At 36.8% G+C, this 13304-nt stretch overlaps 1 protein-coding gene across 9 annotated transcripts in view; it reads right to left on the bottom strand.

Moving 5' to 3' along the window:
• The window catches only part of PDE1A (phosphodiesterase 1A), a 326870-nt gene that overhangs the window by 20324 nt on the left and 293242 nt on the right, over window positions 1-13304 (bottom strand). For 7 of the 9 annotated variants that reach the window (XM_019461229.2, XM_019461221.2, XM_019461239.2 and 4 more), the window contains 2 exons: window positions 12466-12586; window positions 11228-11388 (listed from right to left, as the gene is read on the bottom strand). In XM_019461229.2, the coding sequence (XP_019316774.1) occupies window positions 11228-11388; window positions 12466-12586 (282 nt within the window). The remainder of the gene's footprint in view (window positions 1-11227; window positions 11389-12465; window positions 12587-13304) is intronic. The other 2 variants (XM_019461246.2, XM_019461264.2) reach the window with 1 other exon arrangement.

Genomic DNA, 13304 nt, shown 5'->3' with positions numbered 1-13304 from the left:
GAACTTCTAGGGATGGTAATATATTTCTTGGCCTAGATGGTAGGTTTTCTCCCTCTGTCCCTTCTTTTCTCTTTCCTTCCTCTCTTCATTGCCATTTTCTCTCTCTCCTTCTCTCTCTCTCTCTCTCTTCCTCTCTCCCCATGTCTCTCTATTTCTCTCCTCCTTTCTTTCAATGCTTAATTGTTTGAGGTCCTACTTTGTGATAGTCATTGTACTAAGAGCTTAAGAAACATCAGTGATCGACATAAACATCTTTATTCTCATGAACCTTATTCTGAGTGAAGGAAGACAGAAAACAAAAATTAAGCATAGTAAGTCAATTATTTATAGGTTAGACAGTGATCTGTGAAGTGTCATGGGAAAGTAGTTGAGAAGGGATCAGAGGTCAAGGGAGGAACCTGGGGGGAATTTGAAATGTTTGCCAGAGGAGGCCTTCCTGACAAGTGACAACTGGAGCTAGATTGGAAAGTAGAGAGGAGGCAGTCACGTGGTGTTTGGAGGAAGCGTGTTTCTAACAAAGACATGCTGGTACAAAGCACTTAAAGCAGGAACGTATCTGATGTGTTGAAAGAAAGAAGACAAAAGGACAGTGTAGTTGCACTGGAGCTAGTGAGAGAGAGAAAGAGAAATGGGAATTGAATCAGCAAGATAAAGGAGGCAGGGCAGATGTGGATCATATAAAGCCTTATGGGCAGCAAAATGCTACTCCAACCTGTACAGGCTCCTATAACCTGATTGTTGCATTTTAGGAACTTTGTAAGTTGGTTGTTAAACCTAGTCATTCTTAAAAATAAAATTATAGGGACTTACAATTAAATAAATTGTATTAAAAGTAAAGGTGATAAGTGTTTAAAAATCATTTCCTAATTATTTTGACCCATTTTTTCATTATCTATGTCTTCAGGTTAATTATAGCTACCAAATCTGTATGATGCAAACATCTCATGTGCACCTCTTTTCCCAGTTCCCATGTTCAGAGACTTTATACTGACAGCTTGAAACTGGCCATGGTAGGAATATTTACACCATGGATGTCATCAAACTTTATGAATCAGGGCTTGATTTATTGTTTCACTGTTGTCTAAAGTGCTGGAGATAAAAAAAATAGAGATTAAGTTTAAAAGTGTGTCATGTCTAAAACTGCTACATTATAAATAGCACAGAAGAAATTTGAGGAAATTTTTTCCAGTATTCAAAAATCATTATCCACTCAAGTGACCAAGAAGTCATTTGTATTTTTGATGAACAAGTGAAGTTGACATATGCCTTCTATGTTTTTTAAGTTTTGACATATGTTTTTTATACTTTCATCTTACTCCTTGATATAAATGCAAATATCAATGTTCTTACCTGAACAACTTATGTTTGTCAGTTGCAACCATAAGTTGACCATAGACACAGAGTTTGGTAAAAATCAACTAAGGCATTCTGTGAAAACCAATCACCTATATAGAGTTTACAACAAAGGCTACTGCATATTTTATTACTACTCTTAAACATGTGTTACACTTCCTTTATGTGTAAAATATATGAGAAACCACATGTGTATGTGTGTGTGTATACTTTTTTGAGCCAGTTGTTAAACTTGCCAGCATACTATTACCTGTAGGCCACTGTAAGGATTGCCCATACTGTATTATTGACTTATAAATAGTACATATATGTTTTTATATATTTTTGTGGCATATTTCACAATATTTTTTTAAAAAACTAAACATTAAACAACTTAAATAGTGCTCTATGACTATTAAGAAAATTGAATCAGCAGAAAAAAATTATCCCACAGAGAAAGCAGCAGGCTCACATGGTTTTTAAAAGTAAATTCTGGCGAACATTCAATGCCAATTTAAGGCTCACAAACTCTCAAGAATTTAAAAACTCCAACTTATTTTCTGAGGTTAACCTCAATACCAGAAGTATAAGTATTAGAAAGGAAAATTGCAGGCTCACCTCACTCATATAGATTTTTTAAGTCAGCCAAAGTAACACATAAATTTTAAAAAGTTATTACATTACAATTAAGTTGGGTCTAATCAAGGAATACAAGGTGATTCACCATTAGAAAATCTCTTAATTCATTATATGAACTAATTAAAAAGAAAAATCATATGAATTATTTAAAAAGCCACAGAAAAGACATTTGATAAAACTAAATGTTTCATTTAAAATACATTTTCTTAACAAATTATTTATGGAAATGTAATTAACCTCATAAAGAGAAGATCAAAATAAAATTAAGAAATATCACACTTTATTGCTGAAACATTGAATATTTTTCCTTTTGAATTCAGAGACAACCTAAATGCTCTCACCATTTCCATTTCAGATGCTTCTGGATAAACTTGCTAATGCAACTGATTCAAGAAAAACAATCATTAGAGATATACATTTGGGAGAGAAAAAAACTGTCATTATTTGCAGAAGATCAGTTTTCAAAAGAAAATTGTATTTTTATACAGCAGCAAGAAACAGCCACTTGGAACAGCAACAAAAATATAAAATACTGATGGAAAATCCAACAAAATACATTCAAACTTTTGAAATAAATTATTATTAATTATAAATATTGATTACTTGATATATAATATGCTTAATGTAATGCCGGGCATCTAATAACGCTAACAAGTATTTTCCATGACCATTATTATTATTATGAAGGAAACGTATACTTTCTGAGAAACATGAAAGAAGATATATAAGATACATATGAATAGGAAGACTTGATATCAACGATGACAATTCTTTCCAAAATATCAAAGTAATTCTGACCAAAATCCTACTTGTTTTCTTTTTTTTTTGGTGGAACTTATGAGCCACTAAAAGCAGCTACAAAAGCAGGTGTGAAAAGTTTAAATGAATAATATCATACCGAACATATTCTATGACCGTAGAGCAATTACATAGGAAGTCCCCAAAAGAAACTAGAAAACACTTGTGTATTTGCAAGTTTTAATACATATTCTAAAATGTCTTATTTGCCTTAAGCTAGCTCTAGGTTTCCTTCTGGTTCTAAATAGCTATTAATCATAGGGCGCCTGGGTGGCTCAGTAGGTTAAGCATCCGACTTTGGCTCAGGTCATGATATCACGGTTCATGAGTTTGAGTCCCGTGTCGGGCTCTGTGCTGACAGCTCAGAGCCCGGAGCCTTCTTCAGATTCTGTGTCTCCCTCTCTCTGCTCCTCCCCCATTCACACACACACACTCTCTCTCTCTCAAAAATAAATAAAAGCATTAAAAAAATTAAAATAAAATAAATAGCTGTTAATCATTCATAATGCAAATCTCATGGCGTCTCAGTTCCCACATTGCCTCCTTTTCTCACTTGTTAATCGTCTTTAAGCCTAGTGTTTTGGGATTTGAATCTATATCAAATAAATCAGAAAATTACCCAGTACAGTAAGAAACATATTGTATTCCATTCCAGTATGATCCCACTCCCCACCCCACACTCCCAATTCCATTCTGGGATGTAATTTGTTTTTGTCAAAGACACATTTTCTTTGAGAAGATCAGAAGCAGATCTGGGATTAGTTTGCAGTTTTTGTTCCAATTAAGGTGGACTTGGTGGATCTGGTTCAGTTTGTAATTTTTGGTTCTAAACACAAACCAAACCATCAAGTGGCTTACCAAAGTAACTCTTTTGCCTTGAAGGAGAACCAATGTTAATGTTTGCCATTTGGGGGCTACTCTAAAGAGACATGCTTCTCTAACAATTCCAGGCATGAAGCTAAGCCACTCTTCCATTTCAGCTTGTGACACAGGATGGCAGGTCACCAACAAAAACAAGGTACATTTATCTGTTCCTTTAGAATTGTTACATTTCTTTGCTGCCTATGGTTTCCTTGCTTGCTAATTGCGGGCATCTGTCACCAACAGCCACCAGTAGAGGCAAATGTGCTCTTTTTTGTTGTCCCCCCCCCCCCCACCCGCCCTCCTCCCTTTCTTAGGTGCCTTGCTCTCAGAACTGCATCATAGACCTTCAAGTCTCTGGAACATAAATGGGAATTGGGAATGTCGGCTTCTTCATGGGGGTGGATATTACGTGCCCAATAATCACATTTATTGAGGATACGGAAAGTTACGTGGTTTGCCTGAAACTTTATAGGTAGAAATAAAAGCAGAGAGCAACTTTTCTCACTATTTCCCCCCACTTGTGTCACTAGGAGGTTAGCCACAGGCCCTCTTAAATCTCTTGTCTTCTCTGTAAGTAGTGCAGAAAAAGGAAAGACTTTAGATGCTGAGGAATGCTGAGAAATAGATAATGAAGATATTTTCCTCACTCCAAATGGGTAAGTTTTAACCAAAACCAAAATAGTTTGGAATGGAGGAAAGCATTTTTTACTTTTTAACTTCTATCTCTTACTTTTTGAAAAGGAATGTATTTACATATAACATTCTTAGATGCCCCCAGATCCTTAATAGGAGGCTTCCTGAGTGAAATTACTGTTTTAAAAAGTGTCTTCTTTTACTGATGGTCTAGGACCTTCATACCATGGGGCCTAAGTGTCCATACCTGCTTCGGGATTAGTGAAATGTTTTTAAGATAACTGTGAAATATACTGTCAGAGCTGATATGAACACCAAGAATCTGGGGTTCTGTTCAGAGCCTTATTGTTTAATTAATATTCTAAAACTTTAAGCATCATATAACCTGCTTATTTTCATCTCAATGCAATTATAATAAAGTAATTATCATCTTCAGTGTACTTAAGACTAGAGGTGATGGCAGCAGGAAATTACAATGGCAACATCTGATACATACTGGCTTTAAAACTGATGACTATTTTAGTAGATGTATTTTTGTACCAGATTGCATTTTTACTTTTTTATTATGAAACATTCTACTCATATAAATGGGTTATAGTTACACATATAAAGTATATATGTCAGGTATAACCATAATCACAAAATGAACATTTGTGAGATAAACTATTACTAAGGGTCCCATCACTCCCCTAGAACCATTCTGAATATTTTCCCCTTTCTTTTGTTTTATCATAAGTGTATTCTAAAACCTATTATTTAGTTTGTGGGTTTTTAAATTTTTTCTATAAATGGCTTCTTGCTCTATTGTGGCAGCTTGTATATTTTGCTTCATATTATTTGTGACTTCCATCTTTGTTGGTACTCACAACTAAAGTTCATTTATCTTAACAGTGTATGCTTTACCATAATATGAATACACCACAGCCTGTGAATTCATTTTACTGTTGTTTTCAGTTTTTTCTTTTTTGCTCTCAATACCAATGCTATAGTGAATATTTTGTTCGTGTCTTCTGATGCTCATGAGCAAAATCTCTCTAGGGTAAAAATACAGAAGTCAAATTATTGGGAAACATGGCATGTGCGTCTTCAGCTTTGCTAGAGAAAGCCACGTTTTTCTGGAGAATGATTCTATAAATTTACATATATACAATTAATGCGTAAGAAAACCAAAAACTCTGGCATTAGTCTTGACTCTTTTCTTGATTTCATACTCCAGATATAATCACTTAACAAATCTTATCAGTTCTACTTTCAAAATATATCCAGAATCTGATCTCTTGTTGCTATCCTTTCTTTCTCATGCCTACTCATTCAAGTCACCATCTTTAGGCACCCAGAATTTAGACACTTCTCCCTCCATCAGTACTACGTGGTCTAAGTCCCCATCTTTCTCCTGTGTTATAAACCACAGCCTCTTTTCTCACTTCCTTGTTTCCTTTTCTGTCTCCCAAACAGAATATTTTCCATTCTGTAGCCAGAGTGATCCTTTTAAAACTTCAGACCATTTTATTTTTCTTCTTCAAAATGCTACATTTGGCTTCCTATCCCTCTTGGGCCAAAACCAATGATGTGGTGTCATGTTATCCATTTATCACAGGGCCTACATTAGTCCCACTTGCCCGATCTTCTGTTTCACTTACCTCCTGTTATTTTTTTCATGTCAGGCAAACTCCACCTCTCAAATATTGTGCTGATCATTTCCTCTGTTTGAAAATTTATTCCCCCACACCTCCTCATTGCTCTTTCTAATCTCTTTCTTGTATTTATTTAAATGATCACTTCCTTAAGAAAGCCTTTCTTGGCTACCTTAAAATGCAATCCTGCTCCCAGCTTCCACAGCTTCTTTCATAAATGTAGGGATTATTGTTTCTCTCTCTCTCTCTCTCTTTTTTTCTATATCCCTAATTCCTAGAACACAACAGAAACACAGTAAATAATAATTATTTAAATGTTTATTTATTTTTTGAGAGAGAAAGAGAGACAGAGCGTGAGGAGGGGAGGGGCAGAGAGAGAGGGAGACATAGAATCTGAAGCAGGCTCTAGGCTCTGAGCTGTCAGCACAAAGCTGGACGCGGGGCTGGAACCCATGAGCTGCGAGATTATGACTGGAGCTAAACACACGCTTAACTGACTGAGCCATCCAGGAGCCCCAATAATAATTATAATAATAATCAACTCATATAGTGCTACTATTCTAGGTACTTCTTTTTTTTATTATTTTTTTAATGTTTATTTTTGAGAGAGAGAGAGAGAGAGGGCCAGAGACAGAGACAGAGAGACAGAGAGTGTGGGGGAAGGGCAAAGACAGGAGACACAATCTGAAGCAGGCTCCAGGCTCTGAGCTGTTAGCATGCAGCCTGACATGGGGCTCAAACTCATGAACCCCGAGATAATGACCTGAGCCGAAGTCAGACACTCAACTGACTGAGATACCCAGGCGTCCCTATTTTAGGTACTTCTAAGCAGATTCTACAAATCACCTCATATAACTCCCAAAACCCAATGTGGAGAAAGAGGACTTCCTGTTCTAGTGACATAAAACGGTCGAGTGTTTCCACAGAAAACAAGTACACAATTGGAAAATATTAACAAAAACAATTCCACCACAATGGAAATCAACCAAGGCAACACAACAATTTAAGAAGCATTTATTCTTGAAAAACTGCTAGCGATTCAGGTAAGGAAAACAGCAATTGGTGACCTTTTTGCCTGGAGCTACTCCCAACCTCCCTGCCAACCTCAGCTTGAGAATGGCACCGGAAACCAGTTTTACTGCCAGAGGCGGTAGACTCAATTTGGGATAGAAGCAGAGGGCAAAACCCCCTGGTTTCCACAATGTAAAACAGTGGGTTTGGTTTAGAATAAATGGGGAAAATGCGCAGCTTTGCAAGCCTGAGGTTGCAGTCCAAGTTTGGGGTAACTGGTAGATGAGCAGGATTTCAAAGAGAATTCCTAGCAGTTGAAGAGCCATGGAAAGTCTAGATAGCTCTCTCCAATCTCTGGCTAACTGAGGAACTATGCAAGCATGCAAGAGATGTTGAGAAAGTCTTCCTGCACTACCTTGATTTTTGAAAACGTTGTTAAAAAGCTGTTGTCCTCATATTCTTGAATTTCAAGAATACGTTTTAAATTTTTTGGACGATTTTTAAATTTTAATTATTAAATATAAAATCTATTTTAAAAACATTTTTGAACATCAGAGACAAAGCTTTCTAAGGTTTTTGTGTTATTTTGCGGAAGGGTAAAGTAATTAACTTCATTGTCATCTACTATTGATTATGCATTTAAAATTTTCTATTTAATCATGACAATAATAGGAATAAAGTGTAAATATTTCACACCATTAAGGAAATGAATTGGAATGGAAAAAATAAACAACCCGAGCAGTAAAAATGAAGGCAAGAAAAGCAGGAAAACAGAAATACTAGATTAAAAAGGCTCCTCTAATTTTAATAATTTTTATAATGAATAAATACTGAATTTTCCTGAATGTTCTTTCTGCATCTCTTAAGATCTTAGGTTTTTATCCCTTGATCCTTAATATGGTGCATTGCAGGGGCACCTAGGTGGCTCAGTCAGTTAAGTGTCTGACTTCTGCTTAGGTCATGATCTCATGGTTTGTGAGTTGGAGCCCTGTGTCGGGTTCTGTACTGACAGCTCAGAGCCTGGATCCTGCTTCGGATTCTCGGATTCTCTCTCTCTCTCTCTCTCTCTCTCTCTCTCTCTCTCTGCCCCTCCCCCACTCACACCCTCTCTCTGTCTCAAAAATAAATAAATGTTAAAAAAATTAAAAAAAAATATGGTGATTGCACTTCTGGCATAAAAACCCTGTGTGGTGGTCAATTCAGTCTGCAAACCCAAGACTCCAGCAAAGGTAAGCAGATACCTTCCAGAGAGATTCTGGCTCCAAGTTTCTGTATCTCTCTCAATTTCAGTTTTATCTTTATTTGGATGGGTTCTAAGGACATCAATTTCTTTTTCTTTCTTTCATTTTTTGTTGTCGCAAGCAAAGTACCCTTCATTACTTGTTACAAGCAAGGAGACAGGGAGATAGTTCTTGAAGCACTGTCTCTGTCATTTTCTTGTTAGCAATATTTCACCCAGCATTTTATTTATTTATTTATTTTTACCATGAGATATTTCTTTAAGTTTATCTAGTTCACCACTGCATTGGAAACAGCAACCAACCATGCAATGTTACAAGTAAAACAAATCTGGCAGTATTTGCTTTACTCAAAACGTGTGTACCCTACACAACTATCCTTTGGAAATTATATTATCAAAACGATCCATGATTCTAATTTGCTAAAGCCAGGCTGCCTGTGTTCAAATCTTGGTTCTATCTTATCTAACTATAGGAGTCCAATATTATCACTCAATTCCAGAAATGTAAATTGAGAACTTTATATAGATCTAAAGTTTACTGTGTGCAACAAAATATTCAGTAGAGCATAGTGGCAGAAAGTCTATTAAAAAGGGAAAAATTGCAGTCACTAATTCAATTCTGGTAAAGAGTTTTCCTTCACAGGTTTATGACAGATTCCAGGGGACGGGTTGATGTTTGGGGCATAGTGTTGCTTATTTTAATTAAAACTTTCTTAGAGGAGAGTGTGTTTTGGTCAATTGGATTTTTTGGGTTCATTGAAGATAAAGGCTTCAAGTGAACTTTTTCAAACTTTTTTGAAAAGGTAGTATACTAGGAGGTGCTCGCATGCAGTGGGGAAAATGGGTAAAGAATCAGAACAGTTTTAACTCTACCGCTTAGAAGCTATGTGATCCTCAGTTTCCATATGTAGCAAATGAGAGTAGTCACCTCTAGTTAGGAAGACTGTTGCAGGAGGAAATAGGATAATCCATGTCAAATGCCTGGCATACAGGAGGGATTTCAGAATTCTTACTCCCCTCCTCTCTTCCTTGCATTGCTGAATATCTAATATATCTATTTGTTTTCTTTTCTGAATAAATACATTCAAAGTAGAATTTAAGTATTCATTTATTCATTCATTCAAAACTATCTTCACTAAATAATTTTAAAGCAACTACAGTATGCCGGGACATGCCAGCTCTGAGAAAATCATGACAATGAGATAGACATTGTTCCTGTTTTCAAATGACTTATAGTTTTGGGATTTATATCTTACTGTGCTTCAGTAATTGTCCATAGAGAGGGGCAATTCTCATCATTTGAAGTCTCCAATTTGATGGATTTGACAATATTTTAGTTTGGCCATCTGGGTCTTATATTGCATTATATTTTTTATTGAGTGACAATAATGTATTACAAAGACCCTCTGTAATGGCTAAGGCTAGCTACATAATTACAGGTCCCCATATAAAATAAAACTGAGACTGAAAAATTTTTAAGAATTTCAAGATGATGATAGTAGAGGATTTAAGTACAGGGCCATTCTGAGTGTGTGTGTGTGTGTGGCGGGGGGGGGGGGGGGGGTGGTGCTGTGTGAATACAGGAAGTGGCCCTCATGATAGCTGTATAGAGCCACCAAAGCCTGGGAAACTCTATTTCTTCTCAACGAAGATCAGACTTTTAGGAAAATGTAAGTTACACAGTCAGATGAAGACATTAGAATGGTATTTCTTTTATTTCCTAATAGCAGAGGTGGAGAAATAACGTGACACCATTAAGTAGTTATTTAATTAAATGAATATATACTGAGTGCCTATGATATGCCCAACACTGTGCTATGAGCTAAGGAATATACTGGAAAACATAACAGACCATGTCCCAACTTGTGTGAATCATATGTTCCCCTGTGGAAAACAGATGATAAACTTTAAAAGGAATACATAAATATCATCAATTACGGACTAGTGATACCACTTTGAAGCGACTGAACTGGGCCCTAATCAGAGAAAAATAGGACAGACGACATACTTGTCATGGTCAAGGAGGGCCTCCTGGTGGAGCTGCCTACCATGAAGGTTTAGAGCACTGCATTGGGGAGAAAGAGTGAATTCTAGCTCCTTCACTTACTAGCTGTGGGATTTGGGACAAGTCACATCACTGTCTTCTGCCTCAGTTTCCTTATCTGTAAAAGGGGAATAATAATAGTATATACCTTATAAGGTCCATGTGAAAATTGAGTTAATTAAGTGCTATTTTTCAAAATAAAAGTAAATACATACTACAAACTGCTAGCCAAGGAAGACTCAGCCTTGCAGAAAACTCTAAGGGGAGAATCTCTGGCTGAAGTAACAATCATCGCAAAGGCTCTGGGAGTATTTCAAGAACCTGCCAGAGGCCACCGTGCAGGGAGTACAGCACCTGAGAGACACAGGGCTATGGACAGGAGTGAGCATGAGGGGAGATGGGGGCCAGATTTGAAATCAGAAAGCTAATTTCCTGAACAAAGATAATGACTGCTACAAATTCACATGTCTTGTAAACAAAAACAACGAATGTACTTGAATCAGAAAACATGTCAGAAATGGCTAACACTAGCTTCCCATTTGTTTCCTTTAAGGGAAGACTTACAAATGATTCTTTCCAACACATGAATGGAACTGTCACCCAAAGAAGTAACTTAGTAAAATTGAACAAAAAAACACACCCAAGTCTCTGACACTGAGTGTTACATTCCTAATGCAACACAAAAGCCATGTGCAAAGCCTAAAACACAGGCTTAAAAGCACTTCCAGAAATTAACAGGAGGTTAATCTGCCACATAAAGTTTTGTCACCATTTTCTTGCCCCATCCTTTGCATTCATGTCACTGCCACCCACTGGCACAGATTTCTGCAGTCCACATGACATAAACACAGCAGAATCTCTTTAACAGATAAGCCAACCTTGTGATGAATAATCAAAGGGTAGCCAATTCCAAGCACCGCCAAAAGCTTGTGTATTCCATAAAAGAAGAAATCTAGGGGGAAAAAATCCGAAATCCCAGAGGAAGAGTTAAGACAGAAAGAGAGAGTAGTAAGGCTTCATAAACAACTATACCTTGTGCAGCTAACTCTTTCCACCTCTCTTTGTTCTGCTGGATGATGTCCACCAGGTTGTTTTTGAAGCTTTTCAGGTCCACGCTTGCAAGGGAGTAGTCTGGGGAATAGGTTCCATCGTTCATGGTGCCCTTCATATTTGATCGTCTAAACAAATCAACACTGGGTGAACCCAATAAAGGTGCATATGCTAATAGTAACAACCAAAAAAAAAAAAAAAAAGCCCAGAAAACACCAATGTCAAGATATGGAATGAGGGAACAAAGCCTGAAACACTTCACAAAGCCAGCTGCAGAAACAGGATGGCAGGTGCTCAGGCCCAGTTTTGAGCATGCATCAGGGCTGCTCACATCCCTCCTTTTCTCCCATCATGGAGAGGGCCAGGACTCTGGCTGGAACTCCCTGGGTTGGTCAAGGACTCCCAGAGCAGCAGGTTGGAGCGCTCTTGCATTATAAGGTGGCTAGGCCTCATTAGAAAAGCAGATACTTGAGGTGAGCTGACTTGGTGGTGAGTTCACAGGTGAACATAACAAATGGGGCATCACGATTCTGGAGCCCTAAGTGGGGCCAACCTGAATCATTCTCAGGAGAACATTTCCTCAATTTCCTCATTGGGGCAACATTTTGGGAACCTAGTGGTGTGCTATTAGGAAAAGTTGTGTGTTCAGATAGACAAGAATTTAGCATGATTAATCTACAACTGGAAGTTTTAAATAATATCCCTTAACAAATTTGTCAATGAAAAATGTTTAGCTTGAAATATTGTGATCGCATATACAGTGGATGCTACTGTTACCATTAGATGTTATATGGATCTGTTGTACTCACATCATCCGCAAGCTTTATTTTGATATAGGCATCTCTCTAGATCTACAAGTGGGTTGTAACTGGTTTCTTTGTAAGCAAACCAACACAACTATATATGCTAACATCCAAGACACAATACATACATTTGCACAAAAGTCAGATATTTTAATTCTTCTGGTATTGAATACTCTTGTGTTATATTCATTAGTACTTTGATATATTAGTTAGTTAGTACTTTGTTAGTACTTTGATATATTTTGTAGTGGACATGAAGTGAATTTCAAAGGCAGATGCAATATAATAGAGAGCCACTAGGTGGCAATACTATCTAATAATTCTAAGAATTTCCAACCTAGCTATAAGAGATAATGAAGATAATCATTAAAAAAAAAAAAAAAAAAAAAAGATGCAAAAAAAGAGAAAATACCAAACCTGCTTGCCCCATAGGAAGGAGTTTCTGTTTTTGAGGCTTCCTCTATAAGAGGAGTAATAATTTTCTCTGTTGAATCTGTCAGAAGAGAAAATGTTGGCTCTACTATGAAGTCAATGAAACCTACAAAAGCAAAAAAAAAAAAAAAAAGAGAGAGAGAGAGATGAATTGAAACACTACAATTTTCTGAACTCTAAAATCTGTAATAATGAAGAGTCTGATGCATCAGGTAGAAAGCATCAGCTACATACTGGTTTGGTTTACCCACTGAAATTATTTTTAACCCAATCTTTAGAGATAGTTTAATAGCTCTATAAAATGATCTCTCAAGCAGTGGAAGTGATGCAATTTAAGCTTGATAAGTATATTGGCTTTTCTATTTAATATTCAGTTTTTATACTCTTGTTCACAATAAATTCAAGTCTAACCAGAGTGATTATATTTTCCTCTCAGTGACAGGGATCATTACTTTTCTGAAAGGATTCCACTTGTTTGTTGAATTTATTATTGACCGACAAAAAATAATATCTAAGCTTCAAAGAAACAAGAGAATCGAAGTTGCTTCTCAGGCCACAGGAAGGCACCCACTTTTTTGCCCCCTCTGACTATATCAGTCAGAGCTTCCTGCCAGTGTGTTAATATTTCAAATTGCTGTTTATTATTCTCTGGATGTAAAGCGTTAGTTCACAGCACGTGGGTGTGTTCTGTCAAATCAGTAAAGAGAACAGTAACATCTCTGGGAGACAGCATTATTTCCACCACCTTGAGATGTCAGGATTGAATACAGACTTTAAATTTAAAGTACTCGTCAAGATATGAAATGACACACAGAGAGAACGGG

The sequence above is a fragment of the Panthera pardus genome, unplaced genomic scaffold, assembly GCF_024362965.1.
Source record: "Panthera pardus isolate Hobbes unplaced genomic scaffold, ASM2436296v1 HiC_scaffold_10, whole genome shotgun sequence".
NCBI classification, from domain to species: Eukaryota; Metazoa; Chordata; class Mammalia; order Carnivora; family Felidae; genus Panthera; species Panthera pardus.
This window is presented reverse-complemented; position numbering and strand designations above follow the sequence as displayed.